This window comes from Melanotaenia boesemani, chromosome 2 (assembly GCF_017639745.1).
Source record: "Melanotaenia boesemani isolate fMelBoe1 chromosome 2, fMelBoe1.pri, whole genome shotgun sequence".
NCBI classification, from domain to species: domain Eukaryota; kingdom Metazoa; phylum Chordata; class Actinopteri; order Atheriniformes; family Melanotaeniidae; genus Melanotaenia; species Melanotaenia boesemani.
Genome location: NC_055683.1, coordinates 4,387,834 through 4,410,793, shown reverse-complemented (window position 1 = coordinate 4,410,793; position 22,960 = coordinate 4,387,834). Strand labels below are relative to the sequence as shown.

At 41.9% G+C, this 22,960-nt stretch overlaps 1 protein-coding gene across 1 annotated transcript; it reads right to left on the bottom strand.

The window, feature by feature from the left end:
• Positions 1-1,199: 1,199 nt before the first annotated feature.
• On the bottom strand, positions 1,200-21,087 carry LOC121648284 (collagen alpha-1(I) chain-like). The gene is given in 53 exon segments (XM_041998278.1): positions 1,200-1,992; positions 2,267-2,509; positions 2,732-2,922; positions 3,102-3,381; positions 3,498-3,605; positions 3,692-3,745; positions 3,829-3,936; positions 4,496-4,549; positions 4,713-4,820; positions 5,181-5,234; positions 5,332-5,439; positions 5,693-5,800; positions 5,943-6,104; positions 6,205-6,257; positions 6,508-6,547; positions 6,549-6,563; positions 6,646-6,753; positions 6,863-6,916; positions 7,031-7,192; positions 7,465-7,572; positions 7,652-7,750; positions 9,136-9,181; positions 9,280-9,394; positions 9,493-9,550; positions 9,641-9,694; positions 9,807-9,905; positions 9,995-10,048; positions 10,138-10,236; positions 10,374-10,427; positions 10,740-10,847; positions 10,940-10,997; positions 11,204-11,220; positions 11,223-11,302; positions 11,498-11,537; positions 11,721-11,825; positions 12,429-12,482; positions 12,819-12,863; positions 12,956-13,009; positions 13,138-13,184; positions 13,402-13,432; positions 13,834-13,887; positions 13,984-14,040; positions 14,138-14,188; positions 14,307-14,360; positions 14,450-14,503; positions 15,350-15,394; positions 15,488-15,556; positions 16,913-16,950; positions 16,953-16,997; positions 17,911-17,956; positions 18,096-18,118; positions 18,464-18,655; positions 20,562-21,087. Coding segments are annotated over 53 exon segments (4,392 nt in total). The 5' UTR covers positions 20,644-21,087; the 3' UTR covers positions 1,200-1,845.
• Positions 21,088-22,960: the final 1,873 nt, after the last annotated feature.

The following is a 22,960-nucleotide window of genomic DNA, read 5'->3' as shown; positions in this document are numbered from 1 at the left end:
TGTTCACCCCCAAAAGCTGGGACTGTACTCCAATTTAGATCTTCAACCAAAATCAACTACAGTCAAAGCCACCGCACTTTTGCTTCTGCTACACATTTGTTTCCAGAAACACACTGTTTCAGGATCGTTTTAAGAGTTACAGCAGGAATACTATTCACAAATCAGGAAAAACAGCAATGTCTGGCATTTTTTTAATCTAAGTGGTTAAAAAGCTATAAAGTTGTTTTAAATAAGGTTCTAAGGGGCAACAGCAAATAAAGCAGTCAGGGAATTAGACAGAGTTCAATGTTAGACCACTTTAACATGCTTTATTTCAGCATTCAAAATAATTAAAAACATCTCAATTTATTATACATATACAAAATAGGTACAGATCCTTGTGGTGTTTTCCCCCATGGGTGTGTCTGTGCTGATGGCGCTCTCTGTGGCCACTGTTTCAAATCTCTGACTCCAATTTAGTTAATTTTGTTCTTAATAAAAATTCACCTGTCACACAAGAGAACAAGAAACAAGCTACAACAGATGCATGAAAGGGGAAAAACGTAGAGTGGGAAAGTGGAGAAGAAGTTGAACAAATAAAAGCAAAACCAAACTAAACTGTAAGGAAAAAAAGATGCGGCTCCACTTTTCACTTGCACTCAGAAGCAGAGCTGGAGTTTAACTACCAACACCATCAGACAGAAGAAGTTTGTTTCACCACGAATTAAAGCGATGGTTTAATTTTAGCACCAAGAGGACGCTGCCATGCCAGAGTGGCACCACAGAACAGTGCAACCCTTCTAGACACTAAGCAGACCTCACATGAAGAGTAGCACCTTAAATTTTTGTTGTTTCTGCTTCTGTTAAAAGTGCCAGTAAAGCTCGACTACCCCACCAACCGCCACGACTGCTGCAGGCTGCGCTTCAGAAACACTTTTTCAAAGCTGGAACTCCTGTCTTTTTTGAGGTAGCCATAGGATTTCTATATAAATATATGTTTTTGAAATCAAAAAAGAGGTTTAAACCCATGTTTCTCTGCTGGTGGTTTTAATGTGACTTTTCTTTGAAATAGATGATAGAAACAAAAAAGAGCAACCACAACAACAAACAAATGACAACAGCTGCAACATCTGTAGACGAGGTGGTGGAAGGAGAGATGTCAGCTCTGTCTGTGGCGGGTGGAGCAGGGGAGGGCAGAACAACAGAGACAAACGTGGCTGTCAGTTTCACCGTTTATTCATCAACACCTGAAACGTGGTACAAAGCAATTGGGTTCTGTCTGTCGGGACTGTCCTTTCATTCTTCAGAGCGCAAAGGTGTATAAAAATACAAAAGTCACCTGTGTGTTTCTGTAAACTCCAGAGAGGCCTGGTTTGGCTGGCCGAAGAGGGGTGGTTTTGTTTCTTTCTTTTTTTTTTGCTTGTCTTTTTTTCTTTTCACACTTTACAGAGGCATATATTATTTTCTTGTTGCCAGGGAAACAAAATGTCTTCTCTACAGGATCCTTGGTGTTGTTGATGGCAAAAAAAAAAAATAAACAGACAAAAAAAAAAAAAAAAAAAAACAAACCAAGAGTCAAAAATAAAGAGTAGTGGTCCCAAACACGACGATGCAGATGACTCTCCACAACGCCGCCATCTTGTTCTCGATGAAGTGCAGGTTTTTAGGCAAAGCGGACCATCAGAACAACAGCCAAACAGAAACTTTGTAGAATCAGGAGTGACGGGTCAGATGTTTTGGGAAAAAATGAAATTAGGAGATTGTTTTGGCAGGGTTTCTTTTTTGGGGAGAGATGACTGCTAGAAAAAAATAAAACACACACACACACGCACACACAACAACAATTTCAAGTCCAGATTTCCCTTTTTACAAGAAACAGACAGGTCCAACTTCAAGGCCAAACTCTTGGTCTGGAGCACCAACATCCATAGGAGCGATATCAATGATGGGGAGGCGAGATGTTTTCGATGTCTTGTAATCAATGACTGTTTTGCCCCATGTACCGGTGTGTGACTGGAAGAAAACAAGAACAAGGTGAATTAGTGTCATCATTTGAAAAAAATAATATACTAAATCAAATTCTGCCAAAGTCAATGTCCTAAATATAAAAACTAGATTATGTTTCCTATCAAACATGACTCGTGTCTGATATTCACTGAAATGTCTTATGGAGCAGAATTATGACCTGTGACACTCAACGTCTTTCTAGCTCATCATGTTTAGCTTTGCAGGATTAGCATTTTGTCGCTAACTCAGCTGTATGTGTGACAGGGTTGTGTTTGCTTACCGTGCATCCATCTTCCAGGACGCTGTAGGTGAAACGGCTGTTGCCCTCGGCTCTGATCTCAATCTCGTTGGAGCCCTGGAGAAGGAGGGCCTTCTTGAGGTTGCCGGCGGCAGCATCCATGTAGGCGATGCTGTTCTTGCAGTGGTAGGTGACGTTCTGGGATGCCTCAGTGGACATGAGGCGCAGGAAGGTCATCTGAATGTTGACATCCTCTGGCAGAGAGCCTTCGCTGCCGTACTCGAACTGTGTGAGGCAGAGGAAATAATTACTGACAGGAACTGTGAGGGGAGACATAGAGTTGGAGAAGTGATGAGAAGAGTTGATACAAAAGAGGAGGCAGACTTGAGAAGTGAGGATGGATGGAGGAAGGAGACGCTAAGAGAAAAATGTCAGAGAGAGCTGGAGTAGAGGGATTCGGTCTGCAAACTTAATAAGAAAAAGTTAGGTTAGGTAACCCTAATTTACCTGGAAGCCATCATTCATAGCCTCTCCGAACCAGATGTGCTTCTTCTCCTTGATGTTCTTGCTAAGGTACCAGTTCTTCTTGGCAACCTCACGCTGAGTTGGTGATACGCATGTCTCTCCGGTCTCCATGTTGCAGTAGACCTTGATGGCATCCTGAGTGCAGCCCTGGTCAGGGTCGATCCAGTACTCGCCTGAACAGCAACAAGGCAGAAACCGGAGTCAGAACCCTAAAAAGCTAAATTTGTCTTCCAAACTGACCCTCCAAACGTCAATCTACCAGCTGTGTTAATGATTTATGAAGAGAGCAAGATGTCTGAGGCCTTTAAATGGATGTCATTCCTCCAGTATGGCAGTTCTATTAAAAACTCACCGCTCTTCCAGTCAGGGTGGCACATCTTCAGGTCCCTGCAGGTTCTAGCGGGGTTCTTTCTGGTTCCATCGGGGCTGCGGATCTGCTCAATCTGCTGGCTCAGACTCTTCAGGGTACTGTCTACCTCCAGGTCGCGGTCGCGGAGAACGTTAGCATCGTCAGCACGGAACATACGGAAGGGATCAGGGGCCTTCTCCTGGGGCTGGGAAATGAAGCCAAGGTCGAATCCACCACCAGGGGCACCAGGTGCTCCAGGAGGTCCAGGAGGTCCAGGAGGACCCTAAGAAATTAAAAGGGTTTGATTTTTTATTTTGTTTTATTAGTGGCAAAGATTGTTTGCTACCTCTAGGAAAACACAATCACTATGTTTCTTCAGAGTTAGATAATCAGACTTACGGCAGGTCCTATCTCTCCATTACGTCCACGTGGTCCAGGAGGTCCAGTAGGTCCAGGAAGGCCAGTCATACCATCTTTACCAGGAGAACCAGCAGATCCAGAGGGGCCCTACAAAATACCAAAATAAAGTAAAAGTCAAGTTATGCGAGATAAAGAAATCGAACACAACAGCAGTTACAAATAGTTTAACTTACTCTAGGTCCAGCGGCTCCAGCAGAACCAGCAGGTCCCTGCTCTCCAGAGGGTCCCTAGAAGTTGGTACGTAAAAACCAGAGTTAATGAGTGTGAGCGTGTGTCAAAAATAAAATAAATAAAAATAAAAATAACATACAGAAGGTCCAGGAGGTCCCTGCATGCCAGTGAATCCTCTGTGCCCCTTCATTCCTCTCTCTCCAGCCTCTCCGGTCTCTCCCTTGTCTCCACGAAGACCATTAGCTCCCTATTAGGATGAATAAGAAAGTTGATAGTTTTGTTTTTATTTCATAAGCACATTTTCCAGCCATTGTAAGGACTGGGATGTACTTGCTGTAAATGCAAACGTACACGCCAACATTTCGCTACGTTTATGTTTATACTTGCTGCAAACGACAGAAGCACAAAAACGCACAATACTGAGGTCATAGCTAGGGCGGTACACAGCACTTTGAAATAGTGAAAAGGTCAATCAACCAGGATAAGGCACAAGTGTGTATCACTGTGCAATGGGTAGAAAAGTCATACAGATTCAGATAGTTGGGGACAAGGTCCGAAAGACATTGTTTAAAACTACCCACCACTGTGTTTACCTTGGACCTGTTGTGTTCATGCTCATGTTTGCATGAGAGCCTCAAGCATTCCAGTCAATATTACAACTCACACACGTGACATGTTACCTTGCATCAACGCGAGTTGCCTACGTGCCAAACGAACGCAGCCATGAAATGTATGCAGACGTGCTGCTAACAGCAACTATATCCCAGCCCTAACTGTCTGTTTGCTGTGCTGGTGTGGTTACTTACAGCAGGGCCACGAGGTCCAGCAGGGCCAGCAGCACCAGCTGGGCCAGCAGGTCCCTGAAACAAAGAAAAATCTGTTTAATCTAAATGTACTCAAAAAAACACAAACTTTATAGTCAAATAAAGTGTATGCAACACCAACGTTTTATGATTAATATACATACAGTATCTCATAAAAAGATTACACTGATTTCTTAAAAGTGGTGACTTAGTCACTTACAGTCTCTCCACGGTCACCAGACTTTCCAGCGGGTCCGACGGGTCCAGGGGCACCAGGAGGTCCAGGAGCACCAGGGGCTCCTGCAGGTCCACCCTCTCCACGGTCACCCTAAAACACAAAATCTGTTTACCGCTAACATTAAACTATGCTTTCTAATTTTGTCCCAGCTTTTATTCAGGAAATGTTTTCTAAGCTAAAACTAAATCTCTGTCCTCCACGACAGGTTATCTAAAAAACAAACAAACAAAAAAAACAACAACAACAAAAAAACTGCTTTCTCTGCTGACCATACTGGAAGCTGATGGTGTTGGTTACGCCTCCCACTTTGATGGATAGTCAAACTGGCTGAATTGTTACTGCATTGAATACAAGCTACTGTGTTAGTGTGGTGTTCACTAAATGAAGTTGATGGGTACTCGTTTAGATGCTACATCTGGTTTAATTTGGTCAGTCCCGGTCAGAGCTCACCTTGGGTCCAGTGGCTCCATCACGACCAGCTGCTCCCTCGTTACCAGGAGTTCCCTACAGCCCAAACACAGCAGATTCATTTACAGAGCAAAGCAGAGCTAATAGTATAAAATGGAAAACAAATTGTTTTGTTCTAGGGGTTTTTTCTTACCTCACGTCCAGCCTCTCCAGGGGCTCCAGCCAGTCCAGGGGGTCCCATGGGTCCAGGTGGTCCACGCTCACCACTGGGACCAGAAGGTCCCTGCTTTCCAGCCTCTCCCTGTGGGTGACATAGTCAGAGTCAGTCCAGTCCTGATTCCTTCAGTTCTAGTTATCCGGGTTTGCCTTGTCCTTATCATAGACTGAATTAAGGAAGTGTTTTCTGCTGATTTATAAAATTTATAAAATTTATTTTTAGGGATTTGGAATCGTATAAAGTTCCACAGGTGCTTTTCTGTTAAGGTTTAATCAGATCCACTGACTGGATTTTGTCTTTTTAAAGCTGACATTTGAATGAAACAGCAGTAACTTACAGAAAGTCCCTGAAGGCCAGGGAAACCTCTCTCTCCCCTCTGTCCGGGCAGACCAACAATACCACGCTGTCCAGCAATACCCTGTGGTCCAGGCAGACCAGAAGCTCCCTGCAGGGAAGCAAAGACAAACACAGCAACAGTAGTTTTACTATTAAAGAACTAGTGGCAACTATCAGTATCAGGCATATTTCTCAGCAGTCATCTTAGCATTTTAGCTTTATCTGAGGGTTGTATGAGGAAGATCACTTACAGGAGCACCATCAGGACCAGGGCTACCCTTCTCTCCAGCAGGTCCTGGAGGTCCAGCAGCACCAATCTCACCAGGGCGACCAGCAGGTCCGGTTTCACCACGGTTTCCTTTAGGTCCTTCCTTGCCAGATGGTCCAGCAGGTCCGTGAGGTCCAGAGTTGCCCTGCAGAGTTGGAAAAATGGTATATTTTAACAAGGTTAGAAATACTGGAAATACTGGGCTCAGAAACAAGAATTACAAATAACATATGACGTTGACTTACAGCAGGGCGGGAGGTCCTACTCTGCCAACAGCACCAGGGAAACCAGTAGCACCTAGAGAAAGGAGAAACATAAGCTAATAGCTAAAAAGAAGCTGGAAAAAAAAAACTGTATCAAAATCAGTGCAAATAAAATGAATGAATGAGCAAAAATAAACCCAAACATCTTTTGGCAATCCAGATAAAAGCTCTGCAAAGAGGCACTGTAGCCCCAAACTCTACACACTGCTTGTCAAGTTCCTGATTATAGAACATGAAGACTAGCAGAAGAGGGTTTTACTGAGTCAAACGACAGCAGAAACTTACAGGAGGATTCCAGCGGGGTCCACGGGCTCCTTAGCGCCAGTGTTTCCGACGGGACCCTAAAAAGACGTGATAGTTAACTGTGGCACACCGACAGCAGATAACAAGCTGTATTGTGAATACATAAATAAGTCTTCATACCTGAGGGCCAGGAGCACCAGTTGGTCCAGCAGCTCCTGGGGGACCAGAATCTCCTTTAGCACCATTATCTCCAGCCTCTCCCTTAGCACCAGGCTGTCCATCAGCACCCTGGGATTGAATGGTGGTAAATGAAGAAAAAATTTAGAAAAATTTAAAGTTAATTCCTCTTATAGTGTCATCAGCTCAAGTCTGGCATATTTATGGAGAAAAGGCTTACAGGAGGTCCAGCAAACCCAGCAGGTCCAGCTGGTCCAGCCTCTCCACGTTCACCCTGTTCAAGAGGGGGTAGACTCAACTCAGGATTTTTAAGCCTTAAAAATCAGGTATCTAGAGAACTTTGAAACAAAGGTTTATATTTTTGACAGATGAGGAAATTTTCACTCACAGGTGCTCCACGAGCTCCAGCAGGTCCAACAGGTCCAACGGCACCAAGCTCTCCCTTGTCTCCGGGTGCTCCAGCAGGTCCTGGAAGTCCAATTGGTCCGGTCAACCCACGGGCACCATCCTTACCAGGCGCTCCATCAGCACCTTTAGCTCCTTGGTCTCCCTTTTTTAAGGAGACGAGGCATGTGGGTTATACAGTTATGGACTGCCGACAGATCAGATCTAGAACAGAGTCATTCTGTTGATGGTGCAGTAGCTGATTAATAGTTATTTGTTGGAAATCATCTGGGGATGGGTCTTAAAAGTGATCATTGAGGTCCTAATCAATGTCCCCCTTAAAGAGTTTGTCCTTGTGTGCTTTGGAAATCAGCAGTTACACAATCATTCTTACTGGGAATTTGCAGGGTACTGAAGAACACTGTTTTGCCAACTCACTCTGTCACCCCTCAGTCCTGGAAGACCAGCGGAACCACGCTCACCAGGCATTCCCTGCAGTCCAGAAGGGCCTGGGTTTCCAGGAGCACCAGGAGCACCTGGCTCTCCCTGAAGAGAAGCAGAAATCAATTAATAAATGGCCCACAGTAGTGAGAACGCCTTATCTCTTAAAGTAAACTAGACTTACCTTAGCGCCCTTCGTTTCCAGCAGCTCCGGGGGATCCACGGGCACCAGCGGGTCCAAGAGCGCCTGGAGCTCCACGCTCACCAGGGAATCTCTCTCACCCTATGCGGAAGTGGTAGCAAAGGGTTAAAATAAGTGTAACTGAAAGTGGAGGGAGAGTAAACAATGTTGATGTTGATCATATCAATGGGTTTTTATGTCTCAACTAATAAAAAGTTAAACTTTTAATACTCTTAGATCTGTGGTTAAATAAAAACATTACCTCATCGTCGCCCAGACCGACGTTTAATTGACAGAATGGACAACTGTGCAACCTCTCAGAGTCCACTATGCATTTGTTTTCATCACACCTGATCCTTCAGCTGACATGTAAGCTAAATCATCACTGACCATTTTCCTTTTCTTCTGGCAGCCATCTTTGCAGTTTCTACCAGCACCAAGCTTAAGTCATCCACTTTCAAAATGCAGCCAGGATTCATAACTGAATATTACTTTCATCCAATCGTCTACATTCAATTGATTTCTATTTGCTAAATTTAATTTCTTAAAATTTTGTCTCCCCTTTTTATGTTTCCACTGTACGACCTTTCTATTCTGTTTATACTTGCTCTAAATCTTAGACACAAACTGGAAACAACCAGTATCTTTTGCCAGACTCTATGATGAGTTACTGGAAGGAGTTTTATGTTCGCTTTTACATTGTTTCCTGTGGCAGCTCACTTGTTGGGACCATGTTATTGGTCAGTCATCCGAGTACATTCACCTCTGCAAGCGGTTGCTCTTAACTGTACCCTTGCTTTCATATTCAGACTCTTGCAGTGAGTCCATATTTTCCTCATACTGCTAAATTTAAAAGAAAATGCAAATAACTGCAGCTCTTTTGTGGAATTTTTTTGTCAGTTATTTATGATGACGCCAGAATTTTCAGCCGTTGCGTGAAATTGTTTTGTCACATCTACAATTTGTTCTACTAAATTAAATAAATGAATGAACATCCCCCAAAAAAGCAACTCTATCACATTTTGCCACGAAGTTGTAAATCACTACAGTTAAATGATATTCACTGGAATTTATGAGACATTGGAGAAAGCTTTCAATACACAAGTCAGCTATTTACTACAAATGTGCTTTTTTTCTTTTTCCTCAAATTATCAGCATTTCTTTAAACACTCACTGAACATTAGCTTTAGCTTACTGAAGCAAGGTTCTTGTGTTTACAATCATAGTAGCTCCTGGTTGACAAGCTTTTAGTTAACAAGCTAACTGCCTTTAGTCAGTAAGCTAACAGCTTCTAGTTAATAAACTAACTGCCTTCAGTTAATAAGCTAACAGCTTCTAGTTAACAAGCTAACAGCTGCTTTCAAGCTCCATCTTGAAATATTTTATTAATTTTTTAAATTAAATTTTTAACTGCTCCATCCAGTGGATGCAGGTGGGGGCTTGAAAACTAAGTCATTGTGACAATGATGATGATATGATGGACTTACTCTAGCTCCAGCAGGTCCTGGGACTCCAGCCTCACGGGCAGAGACCCTACACAAAAATACAGGGAACACAGGAAGACAATGCCTTAATAGAAAGTCTGAGTTTGATCAGAGTTTGAAGGTGGAGGTCATTATCTGACGCTTTACCTGCTCTCCAGGCTTGCCAGTCTCACCAACAGCCCCCTGTGGTCCTGGAAGTCCCTGGAATCCAGGGCCTCCAGCACGGTCCTCTGCATCTCCTCATCTCTCACCAAGCAGGACCCTGCGAGATGAGCAGAAAGACTGTGTCAGAGCTAATCAGCAGCAACCAGACATAACATAATACTTTGTGAGAGTGTGTTATTTCTGATGTTTACTTACAGCTGGTCCAGAAGGACCCTGAGCCACCAAACTTCACCGTCCTTTCCAGCCCAATACCCTGAACATAAAGATGTCAGGTTTAAATTCATATCAATACTAATTGCTAAAAATGTCAATATCATAATGAAGTTGAACAAAAGAAGCTTACAGGAATGCCATTAGGTCCCATGACTCCTCTTTCACCAGGCTTTCCAGCCTCACCCTGAATAAAACCAAATCAAAGAAGCATCATATGAAGTTACCTAGTTTTCCAGGCTCATTATCAAAAAACATGAATGCATACATCATATTAAAGCAGTTAAAATCATACTTACAGCAGCTCCCTTGGGTCCAGGGAATCCCATGACTCCAGGCTGGCCTCTGGCTCCAACAGGGCCAGGGGGTCCAGGGCGACCATCTTGTCCAGGGGCTCCCTGGTAAAGAGGATTTTATTAAGGATTAGTTTATCTGCAGAAACAAAATGTATACTTGCTAATTATTATGCTACTGGGCTACAACTTACAGCAGATCCCATCTTGCCATCAGGTCCAGGGTTGCCAGGGCTGCCAGTCATACCCTAAAGAGCAAAGTCAAAGGTTGGTTGGTGTAAGGAACAAAGGAGGAAATTATCTTGAGCAAAAGGAGATATGAAGTAGAATATTTTACCTTAGCTCCGGGCAGACCAGGCTCACCAGTACGGCCAGGCTCACCAGTGGAACCTTTAGGTCCAACAAGTCCAGGGGCACCACGCTCACCAGTGGCACCCTATCATGGTTCGGAAGAGGAGGAAAGAGTGGTGAAAAGGCTGTTTAGCTCAACAGAAACCAGTTTGAATGTGCATAGATGTCAGAAACCAGCAGAGAAATATATCAAGTCATTTGTGTTTTGTGATTTGTATTTACTTTGGGTCCAGCAGGGCCATCAGAACCAGGGAAACCACGACCACCAGGAGAACCCTGTCGAGGGGATCAAACACAATGACTTAACTAAAACCATTCACCATTACAAAGCTGTTATCGAGGCATGTCCTGGTGTTGGCTTGTTTCATTTAAGCTTAACTTTCACGACAGATTGCCAAAATAAAAAAAGACTCAGACTGTAGCTGTTGCTAACTGCTATGAACACCCTCTGATGGTAGTACGAAACACTGTCAACTGGAGACTTCAAGCTTTCCTGGGCTTAATGGATCGCGTCATTAGAAGGCCAAACACAATTACACTTAATACCAAAGATTATTAAAATAAATAACAATTAGGGGTAGTGCATACACGCTCTCCAGGTGCTCCACGGCCTCCTGCAGCACCGGGCTCTCCTCTGGCTCCTCTCTTGCCTTCCTCACCAGCAGGTCCGGGGGCTCCCTGAACACCTGGGGCACCCTGGACAAGACAAACAGATGTTTTGCATGAAAGGCTGAATGCATCGCACACATGTAGGAGCAGTACTCTGTGATGATCAGTGGTGAACTTACAGCCTCTCCCTTGGCACCGTGCTCGCCCTTGGATCCAGGAGCACCAACATCACCCTGAAAGACACAAACACAAGAGAAAACAAAATCGCATTCAAACTGCTAACCAAATGTCCAAAAAGAAATTACTCTTATTTAATTACCATCTCAAGGCCAATAATCAATGAGGGAACCATAAATAATCGACCAGAAATAGCTGAAATAAATATTAGAAATAAATCTATTATTTGTTTTTGTTAGTTTAAAGAGAAATTTAACTCCCCAGGTTTACCCTTGGGTCCAGGTGGCCACCACCAGCACCCTGGGGTCCTGGGGGTCCACGTGGTCCAGGGAAGCCAGGGGCTTCCAGCAAGTCCACCCAGCACCCTGCAGGGGGCAGCAAAGGACAAGCCACTACTTCTTTATTCATGTTGCCATTGCTACTGACTATGGAAACTAGCTGTTAGCCATTGATAACATACAAAAAGCAGTCAAATCTGTTTAAATTGTGCCCATTTCATCCTTTTGAGCCAAAAGTAATATCCATAGAATTCCAATATTTTGGAGAAGAAAAAGACTCACAGGGGCTCCCCTTTGCTCCAGGGGCTCCATCAGCTCCAGGGTTTTCCCTGAGAGGAAAAAGCAGGAAAAGTTTTTAATCAGCACAAAGTTTTTTATATGGCACGTATGATCTAAATAATAATGTGTCCTTGTTTCTCTGATTCCCATTTTCCTTCAATGACCATCCTGTGGCCCTTGATTGTTTCTGTGAAAACAGTCGAAACAAGGAATCTTGGAAGTTTATACTTACGGAGGGACCAGCTGCGCCGGCAGGTCCAGGGTTTCCAGGCTCTCCACGGCCTCCAGCGGGGCCCTCAGGTCCACGAGCACCCTGAGCTCCAACTTCACCCTAAGAAGAGAAGAAACAAAAGATGAAACTTAGTTGGTTGATAAAGCTATGGATACACACAAGGGCAAAGAAATGGAAGATAAAGCTGAGAATTGAAAATTTAGTTTGGATAATTCTGTTGTTTTGGGATAAACTGTTTTCATGTTGTAGAAAAATAAAAAAACTATTGTGGTATAAAGATCATTCCTCAGGTAAAAGAACCAGCCCAATCCAATCCTAAGCCCTTGGTAACACATTTATAGTAACATTAACTGAGTCCCTCAAATAATATTCAAACGATACAGTTTTGGTAAAGAAAAAATGTGTCCGTCCGTATCCGTCATACTACCTGATTTATTGTCCAAACTGGCATATTTAGTTATGACCTTCTGTATGACCATTCTCCAACATGGACTCCATTGGATCAAATTAACTTCATATGCACAAATAAAATACTAAATAATAAAAATTAAGTTGCTAACCCTTTGACAATCCTTGCAAACTAGGTGGGGAATGGAAAGAGGTGTTTTTTGGGTTTTTTTTTTAAAGGAAAATTAAGAGAAATTTCATAATGAAGCATTGCCAGTGATTACTTTGGATCATGCTAAATATACTGTATATTACCTTGGCTCCAGGGCCACCTGGGAATCCGGGAGGTCCAGCAGGGCCAGTGGGACCCTGACAACAAAAAGAAAGACATTCAGACTAAAGTGGCATATCCTTTCAGCTCATGGTAACATGGTTAAACAAAATGAAAGCAGTTTGGATCTGTTATAGTTATTGAACAGAATTAAATCAGAACTTTAAATGTTCAGTGTGTATGAAACAGTGCCATCTGGTGGCAGAAATTGTAAGCTATAACCATCTGAATACATCACACTTAACCTACAATTATGGTAACTATGAAAAACTTAAAAAGCCTGCTCCATGAGAGTGTTTGGTTGCTTCTTTCTGTGTTTGGAAAAGATTGATGCTTCATATGTCAGCTCAGCTGTTAGTGAATGTCTAACTTACAGGAGGTCCAGCAGCACCAGCAGCACCATCGTTACCACGAGCTCCCTGCAGCAAAAGACAAACATGATTGGTCATCTGTTTACAGACTGACTGATCAATAGACTGTAATCACTGATAGAGTGTATTTGTGGACTCACAGCAGATCCAGAAGGACCAGTGCGGCCTCTCTCGCCAGGCAAACCACGGGGTCCCTAAAATAGACAAAGACAGAGTTAGTCAGCTTTATATGACTTAATTTAGCATCAGTTAGAAAAAAGAAAATAAGAAAAAAATCCAAGAGACCAGTGATGCATCAGAAGAGGATGCTTGTTTACGCATCCATAGCGCCAGGAGTTCCATTCTCGCCCGGAGCTCCACTTTTCATCCCTACACAGTGCAGACACAAAGGATAACACGGCCGTGAAAAAAAGGACAAAAGCATTTAATGACATATAATTGAAGTAGCCCATCATGGATGTTGCTAATGAGGCTGTTTATAGTCAATAAAACTGCACCTATGACCTGCGCTAGAGCATCCTATGATTTCTAACTATAACACTACTGTGACTGCCAGCCAAACACCAGTGCAGGAAAGTCAACCCACATAACGTCATAATGAGAGCCAGCCATCTTGACTTTGAACATCAATGCCACCAACACTGGCATTACTATCTTAAGTACTCAATGACAGATAATAACCGAAAGAACATGTTCTTTTTTTATACATTGATTGGATGCAATGCAGGAAATGTGTACACAAAACCGAGGCTATTCCAGGTTTACTCTGTGTGGCTTTAATTTCGATTACTGCCATTTAAATAGGTCTCTTTTAGGTTGCCTGAGGTTTAGAGAAGTAAAATACTTTTCATTAGAGAACTACAATAAGTCCTGCCATGAATCCTAGCACTGCAGCAACCTGTACCAAGTGCTGCTATCACTATGTTTACTGCTCAAGCTAACCCTGTGCTAATAGTGAAGCTATTTCTGATGTTTAGACATAGTGTGGCAGTATGATGCTTCAAAAAGAGGCAGTCACCTTGGGTCCAGCAGGGCCAGAGTCTCCCTTAGCACCATCCAGACCACTGAATCCCTAAAGAAAAAGTGAGAAACACAGGAATGAGTCCCTGATTAAAAGAGGCTGCGTTTTTTATTTTTGTTGAGCAAGATTTTAGAGGTTGTCACTTACTCTGTGTCCCTTAATGCCAGGCAGTCCAGGGGTTCCTGGGAAACCACGGGCTCCCTGAGGGGGCACAATGTATTATATTAGTGTTTTTTTGTTGTCCGTTTACATGAAACAGCTAGAAAAATATGCTGCGTGTCTGCCTCAATGATCTACCTTGTGGGCCAGAAGGTCCACGCGCACCGGGTGCGACCAGTTTGCCAGACTCACCCTGCAAAAAGTAAAGGTGGAACATGCACGTACGGTGGGAACATGGCATTCAAAACGTCAGAGTTTGTTTTTTTCTATTCAAATTGTGAATATGAGCATGCTTCAGTCCACGACTTAACATCTTCTCCATTCTTTCCAGGAGGGCCAGCAGCTCCACGTGGCCCCATGGGACCCTGAAGAAAAGACACATAAAGTTAGAACGACAAAAGGCAAAATGGATATAATGCAGGTGAGTATTTATTTTCATGTCCTGAAGACTCACTGGAGCACCAGCCTCTCCTGGCTCACCAGGGGGACCATTGAATCCCTGAGATCCCTGTAGGGGGAGACAAACAGACAAATGTGAAAATATATGTTCTCCATGATGCTCCAGGAATCCCACCATCACCACACCATTTGACTTATGTGTCAAATCGATCCAGCAGTGATAACAACAACACCCTATACCATTTGTTTCTGAAGCAGGATAGAGTCCCAGTGATTTACTCTTGAAATAATTTATTGTTAATTTAATAAGTCCTTTTTATCTTCCTTATACATTCACTTCTTGCTCAGTAACTGCAGATTGGTCACAAAAGTTTCTTGACTTTGCCATTAGTTTGATTTAAATTCTTCAAAATACGACGTTTTAAACCATTAGTATTTTAGAAAGTTGTATGTTAGATAAAGCAAATACGGGGTAAAAATGTAGTTTTTAGATTGAAGCGGAGACACACCAGCAGCATTGGCAGTCTAAAAACTAGATAAAGTATTGACTAGTAGAAATGCTAATCATTTTATCGTGTCACATTCATACTGTTTTTTCTCTAAGCTGCTCTATATCTGTAAATTTGAGGTCTTTCTGTCGCAAGGATTTGCACATTTATTTGCCAAATCTCTTGTGTCAAATTTCGGAGAGCAACAGAGAGAAGTCCGGTTTTCTTCCATTGGTTATGTTTTCTAGATTCACTTAAAAATCTCCAGTTTTCCTAAACCAAACAGCTAAATAAAAATGTACTTGTTTCAGTATTTAGGATGAGGAAGTGATTAAGTTGAGCAGTGATTTCCATACCAGCTGCACATTTCGAAGGTGATATTCATAAAGATGTCACTGCCCACCCCTTTGATCCCACCTCAGATTTGATCAGTTTTAAGTCAAGATAAAGGATAGCAATGTACTTACGCTAGCACCAGGGGGTCCGGTAGGTCCACGGGGTCCCATTGGGCCCTGTTAGGGAAACACAGGGAAGGTCAGATACTGCATCAACATGTGGTACAGAGAAAGGATCAAGAATGCATTCAGGCTTTGTATGTGGCTTACCATAGGTCCAGGCACAGGCATGGCAGGAGATTTCTCATCATAGCCACCAGACATTTGAGGGGAGAAGTTCTGGAGAAAAGAGACGGAGACTTGTGAAGCTCAGAGGGAAATATTACAGTTATGTGACTGATTTATTGAAATCATCATAAATAAAATTCACTGTTTATGGGTAATTGTTTTCCTTTAGTTATCACACTATAGTCTAAAAATGACATTTGCCAATTTCTTCATATTTCATTATTTAGATCTTTAAAACAAAGGGAAAAACAGAAGTAAATAAATAAAGTCACTCATATAAAATCAGTGTTGCATTTATGGTATTGCTGAGTTCACAAGATTTTGTATAATTTGTAATTTACTATCTGAAGATGGTAAATTATAAAAATGCTGTTAGCTTAGCATGAATGATTATAAAACTGCAGGTTAGGGGCTAACAAGCTGAATCTACATGCTATGTTGGACTGTGATATTAGTGTGTGGAAAAATTAGCATAAAAATCTGCAAAAATGTTCTGCGAATCACTTAAAAATAAGCTGGGAATATTAGCTTGTTGTCAAACTTATAAATATTATTTTTATAATATTATTATTATATTAGAATTGATATATAGGTAAATCTGCTTTTGAGACAAGGACTAGATTCTTGAGTCAGATGTGGGTTATGTTAGCTTAGCTAGGGGGAATTATGTGGTCAATAATAAATTACACAGATAAGTCAGGTCTAGCGTTTTGCCTTATTGTTCCTGTCTGGAATGAGTCAGTGATTAGTGTAAACAAGCCTAAATCTCAACTATTTTTAAATAAGTCACAATGTAAATTACAGCTAAGCTATAAATATTAGCTTAACAACTAATAGCTCAAAATGCATGCAGAATATGTCTGATTCTCTCTCCGAAGCATTGTAAGAAATCTCTGATGTACATGCATCCTGACCTTCTGACCCTAACCTGCACGAAAACCTCAGTTATTTTTACATCAAAAGTGTGTTTTGTTTTTTGATCATCTGGCTAATTTAACAATCGAACGTTTGTTGTGAGAGTTAGCGTTCTCCAGCTCTGTCTGTAGTTGCATGTACAACAAACACAAACTCAGTTTCAGGTATGAACTGGTCTGTCTTAATGCCTTGCAAGAGAATAAGAGAAAGCATCATAGCAAGCTACTGGACATTCTTGGCATCGTCTTGGGAAATGTAATTGCTGGGAAGCTGAGAAGAATAGGGCTGTGTTAGGGAACATTATGGCATATTTGGTTGTTTCTTTACTTTTTTTTTCCATAGAAGTCATGCATTCTGATAACCGGAAGGTAATGCTACACACCAGTTGAGTCATGTGGATTACTTTTCTCCATCTCTGGATTGGCTTACAACTCTTCCATTTGGACCCTAAACAGGCCAAAATACAGAAATAATACAAAATTGACAACTTACTCCACCAAGGCCGGGAGGTCCAGGGGGGCCAGGAGGCCAGGCAGTCCAGGCTGGCCTGGGAGACCATCTCTACCAGGGGGACCAGCAGGGACCCTACAGATAAAGGAATAAATGTTTAGTTCAAGACTGGATCCGTTGAATCATGCTTCTGTGGCTATAAACGAAGAACAAATTCCTAGGATTTTGAAGCTGTTCAGATACTGTTACATGACCACGGGTGAACTGTTTCATCATCAGTGCAGGTCTTTAATTTTTCATTTCCGGTTTGTGTCTTCACCAGGCTCAGTGGAAGAAGCATTAGCAATCATGAAGACGCAGTCTTTACTCCTCAGTAAATATGATCGTGTGACCATTAAGGTTTTTTAACTGGCAACTGGTCATGTGACATCAGCATTACAGGAAGTGGATGAGCACATGCACTTTTCTGGGAAGCTTCATGCTCAAGTAAGGATTGACATCAACATCACCAACAAGAACAATACACTTATAAAATAGTAGTAATATATTAAATGATTATTTAGGCTGAATTAAGCTTCCACACTATTTTATTTAAAACTAAACAAATTCAGACAAGAGTAGCATAACCGTTTAAACGCAGCTCTACCATGGCAACACTTCCTGTTCGGGAAGTGTAAACTGATCTTGGTTTCATTACAGCTCCAAGAAAACAAGAGTGTGCTAAACCTTTGACCTGACCTGCATCAGATAAAATGTTTTCTGATAAAAACCTGTCATCAGAAATTATGCCAAAAGGTAAACACAGTAGCACTTAAATAGAAAAACAGTTCTCACAGAAGCTCCACACCTATTCTCACATTTTCAGTCTTGTTTCTACATCAGCCCAAATTAAAACACATGTAGACACATTCTGTCGCTGTGTCAGCGTTAGCTGCTTCAGTTCCAAGATAAACACACAAGAATCCGTTCAGAGTGCCAGACCTCAAACACACCATGAAATCAAAAGTTGCACCCCAAGGGAATCAAAGGAGGAAGAAACTGTAGACCTACCCTCTCTCCCTTGGCTCCACGCTCTCCCTTGGGTCCCTGTAAGTAAAAGAAGAGTAAAGATTTAAGTATGATAAAAAACATTCATTCATGAATAACGTGGGTTTTATAGATATTATCTAATTAAAAGGGTGAAATTCTCTATCCATAAAAGAAAACCAAGGATCAGAATATTTACCTCGACCTGAGGCGCCTGGTAACCTGAAGAGGAGACACGCGTGTAAAAAGTTAAATCATGAAAGAAATCACACCTTAAAATGATCATGAAGATCTCCCTCACAAAAATGGTGCACAAAATATAGAACTTTAAACTCTCAAAAGGATGATTAACATCTGCATCTAGAGTCGAATACATAAGCTTGTGTAACAGAAAGTTATTTAATCGTGTCAGCGTACAAACGTGAGACAGAAGTGACGAAAGTGTGATAACATTTTGGATCTGTGTTTTTTAAAAGAGGACAGTAAAATAAAAAAGAAGTTTTTGGATGCCAAAAACTAAGAAAGTTATTACTGAAATTGTGAAAAAGGTCAGTAAGGGTTTCATACTGTCGTCAGGGCAGATGGCGCAGCACTCGTCGTGGGGGATGATGGGGTTGGGGCAGTCGGTTGTATCCTCACAGATGACCTCATCGCACATCACTGTGCCGCTGTCACACACACAGATCTGACATGGCTCTGGTTTCCACACGTCCCTGTCTGCAAACACCTGGCCGTCCAGGGTGCAACTATCACCTGTGCCTGAAGGGGGCGACAGAGAGAGCACAGCTGTGATACCTCAACCCCCAGACTCAACATGAGTAAGTGGGAGTAAATCAACAAGGGGATTACAAATAATATATAAATAAAATATTAAATATTTTAGAAATGATAACATGTTTAAAAAAAATTATATGAAATATGTTTATGATCCACCAGCTGCTTTTATTAACTTCTATTTTAATTAATTGGATATTTCTCCAACATAATAAAACTAGTTTCTTATATTGGTTAAAAACAAATTAAATGATAGCTTAGAAGTGTTTGATTTGGCTTGTAGCAGATTAAATATTATAATATTTATATATTTTTTTTTTTAAGTTAAAGCTTAAAAAACTCTTTTGTTTTAGTTTTTATAGTTTTGCCAAAAAGAAAAGCACATAAAATGTAACAAAAAATAGAAGAAAAGCTGTTATTTTGGTCTAAAATCTGTATTCAGGAAGTAGTTACAAGGATCATTAAGACAGATCTGGACAGGAAGCACACAAACGGGGGTCAGAGGTGACGGCGGGGGCACGGACGTCCTGCGTCTGGCTGCACATCACAATGATGTTACACGCTAAAAGACAGCGGTAATGCACAAAGGAAACATCTCCAAGAGATTTGATCCATTCAGTGGTAAGTCCGTCAAATTTTCCGCTCTGACCTGCAAACTTCTCAGCGAAAATCTAAACGCTTAACTGGGACTCCCTTTAGAGCGCTTTTAAATCTTCCAACATGCCAAAGCGCTGAGCTCAGAGGAGAAAAGCAGCAGCGACGCAGACTGTCGGCTTGGCAGCAGCTGGTGGAAACACTGTACATGTGTTTGCAATTAGAGGAAACAAAAAAAAAGTATGGAAAGAAAGTGAAGAGGAGGAGAAAGGAGGAGGGAAGGGGGAAAAAAAGGTTGCACGGAGGGGACGTGGCGGCCAGATGTGGCTGCAGTTGCAAGGAGGAACCTCTAGGTGTCGTTGTGGGACTGTTTGGTGGGCTGAAGCACATCTGCTTCGGATAGACAGCTGAGTCCTTTCCAGACAGGAGGAACATCTGGAAAAACTGAATTTCAACTCCTTGGTTTTCATCAGGGCTGAGCTGGTTTTCTTTGTCTTCTTCAAGGATGAAACTACTTGTGAAAAGATACTAGCCTCCATGATCTTTTCTCAGTAGACTTGCTCTTTTGTGTTCACTTTTTTCAGTTGTATCCAGCAGACAAGACTCTGCCTGCTCTCACCTTCTTCTAACCCTTGGTGAATATTTTCTCATCATGTGACTCTCCAGCTCACCTGTCCAACTCAACACTTGGCCTGAGGCTGCTTGTAACTCTGCCACCTCAGTCAGGCTTCTGATACATCTCTACTTGGAAGCCAGACAGCGTAATTTAACTGGGAGAATTGGGTCCATCAGGGAGAAATGAAAAATGCTTTTATTGGATTTACTAAATAATACTCCAGCTTTTGGTGGGGTTAAAATCTGTTCATGATATCTGTGCATCAACCCAAAAACCCTTGCCTGGAGGAAAGATGGAAAACTTGCTGCAACTCGCTCTGCATGCATGTTGAGAAGGTGGGGGGGTAGAGAGAGCTAGACAAACACAAGGACGGAGAGAAAGAGAGGCCTCCTTGGGATGCCCAGTGGATTACGCACACCATGTACAAAAAAAAAAAAAAAAGAAAAAAAAAACTACAAGCTGCTCAATCTATTTATCTATCTGTTAATTTATCTATCTGGAGACAAAGAAGCATAACCCATCTAATTCCTTTGTTTTGTATTCTTCCCATTTCTGTCTAATATCTCGGCAGCCGTCCAGCCACGAAGAGGAAATCCAACTTTCAAAAACCAGTAAAAATAGAAAAAAAGGGAGTTTGGGGGGAAGGGTTGAGAAGCTCCAACAAACAGTGATGAAACTTACGGTCGTCCTCGCCCTGCGCTCTGACCAGGAGCACCGCTGCGCTGAGCAGCAGCGCCAGCCGCAAATCCACAAAGCTGAACATGTCTAGATGCCACTAGACATGTAGACTCTTTGAGGCAAGAGAGGGAAAAAAAGCTGGGGATGTTTTTTCTTTCTGCTACACTCCACTCATACACGGGTGTTTGGGGCAGGATCCGTTCGTTTGTCCAAAGTCCTCCTGACCCCAGCAGAAAACTCCCTACTGCCTACACTCATTTTCCACCAGGGCTTTTATATGGGAGCCTGAAGAACTGGGAGGTACTGGGGCCTGGACTGGCTTAGGGGACGCACCCTCATTACCCCGCTGCTCCTGCTCACGTTTAGGGAAGACAAGAAAAGACACCTCCTTCAAAGGAGAGAAAAAAAGAGGAAAAAAACAGCAGGTCCCTCCTTCCATAATTGCACAGCAATAGGGTTTGAGTCTGGATCAGAGGAAGGGGGGCGTCTGAGCAGGAGGAAACCTGATCTATAGCAGCTCTGGAAGGTCGGAGAAGGATCTCCTGTTGCAGCGATCACAGGGTTTAATCCAGATTTCGATTTTGGTTGTGGATTACTTCCGGATTCAGTTTGATTTAGCGTGAATTTCAGTTGGGATTCAGGTTCTGGTTTAGTCCAGGTCTGAGGTGTTAGGTCTGCTCAGAGCCAGGTTCTTCAGTGACAGTTGTTTTAGTTTCTGAGCGTGTTTGTTTGGTTTCAGCTGGCAGAGTGTTAACACGGCCGGATCATAGCTGCAGGCTTAGAAGTGTTTGATTTGGCTTGTAGGAGATTAAAATGTGTTTTTGTTTCTGAACCTTTGGGGTTTGTTGTGTTTTCAGAGGAACTGGATTAATTTCATGAACTTTGTGTTTGTGCTGTCAACAAACTTCTATCCACTCTGTTCAGAGAGATCCATCGATGAGGATCCTCAACAGAAAATAATGAATCCGTTTAACACCTTTACGTCTGTCTCTTAAACGTGGATCACAAATTTCATTCATGGAGTGAAAACCTGAAAAGACTCTTTCAAGGTGCACCCTGGGATTGCAGGTCTTTTCAGAGCTTGTCAAACACCAATAACCTTTATCATTTTATCTAAAAATCCTGTCTCTGAGTCTTCAGTTAAGCATTATTAGCAATCTGGCAGTCCTGCTACTAAAGACCTCTAAAACTAAATTTATCCCAGAAATCTGACGTAAATCGATGTGTTGGGGTATTTCAGAAAAACAGTGACTGAAGATGTGGAAGGTCCTGCTTGTTTAACATTGACCAGTGAAGAAAATCTCTTTATATCTGACTTTTTTCTGTAAAAAATGAGGTGTTCTTATATTGTTTATATATTTTTATATCTTTATGTTTTTTACCTGTATGTGTGTGCCTGTTATATTTCTGTTCTTTATGTGTGCTTAAACCAAGAGAATTGTTTCATTATGCTTGCATAATAATTATAAAGATTTTGAATCTTGAATCTTTTCATTTACTGGTTTGAATGGAATAAACTGGGCTGTGTAGGGTCAACAGAGGGAGGTGCTGTGGGGAATAAAAAGAAAGAGCATCAACAACTGTGGTGGGCATCCAGATTAGAAAACAGGTAGTGCTCTTCTTTAGGAATTATTTTCACCAGGGATTTTATATCATATATTAATTGTATGTGGGTTTAAATCTCGGCTAAGTCCATTTCTTCTCCTTCTCTTCCCTGAAACAGAGATAAACCTCGTGAAGCGACCTTCAAAATCTCTGCATTACTAGTTTTTTTTTCTTTATTTTTACTATTTTCATTTATCTTTTTGAAAATGTTAATCAAAAACATCAAAGTTGAGCTATTGTTAAACTTACAAATTAGTTTTTTATTCTTTTGTTGACGTTTTAAGCATTCGAATTAATGTTTCTTTTCTTACCATGCAGGTCATAACGTCGTTCCTACACAACCAACAATACGACTCAACAGCTAAAACTTTACCAAGAACGTCCAGTAAAAGATGGACACAATCAGACAATCGTGGTTTGAATTACGGGGAGCTAAGGTGAGCTTGGCTCGCCCCCAAAAGGTACGATGTAATTTGAGCCCTGGATATAATCATCTAATGTCAGACAGTAAATTGGTGGTACCACTAATAGTCACAAGGTTCTGGCTAAAAAAAAAACTCTGGGCCTCACAGACTGTCTTCTAAATAAATTCTGTCAATCATTATGGTGGCACATCGTCCTCGTTCTGATTTACACCTTCTGATCAGCACTCTGATGGCCTTTCTGTAAGTTGTTCCATAATTAAGGAAAAAATCATCTTCAAAGAAACTTTTTTTTTTGTCCAATTGGCTTTCAGGAATCATTCTCCAACGCACCCTCTATTCCAAACAAGGTCACTTCCATCCTTCCTGTTAACA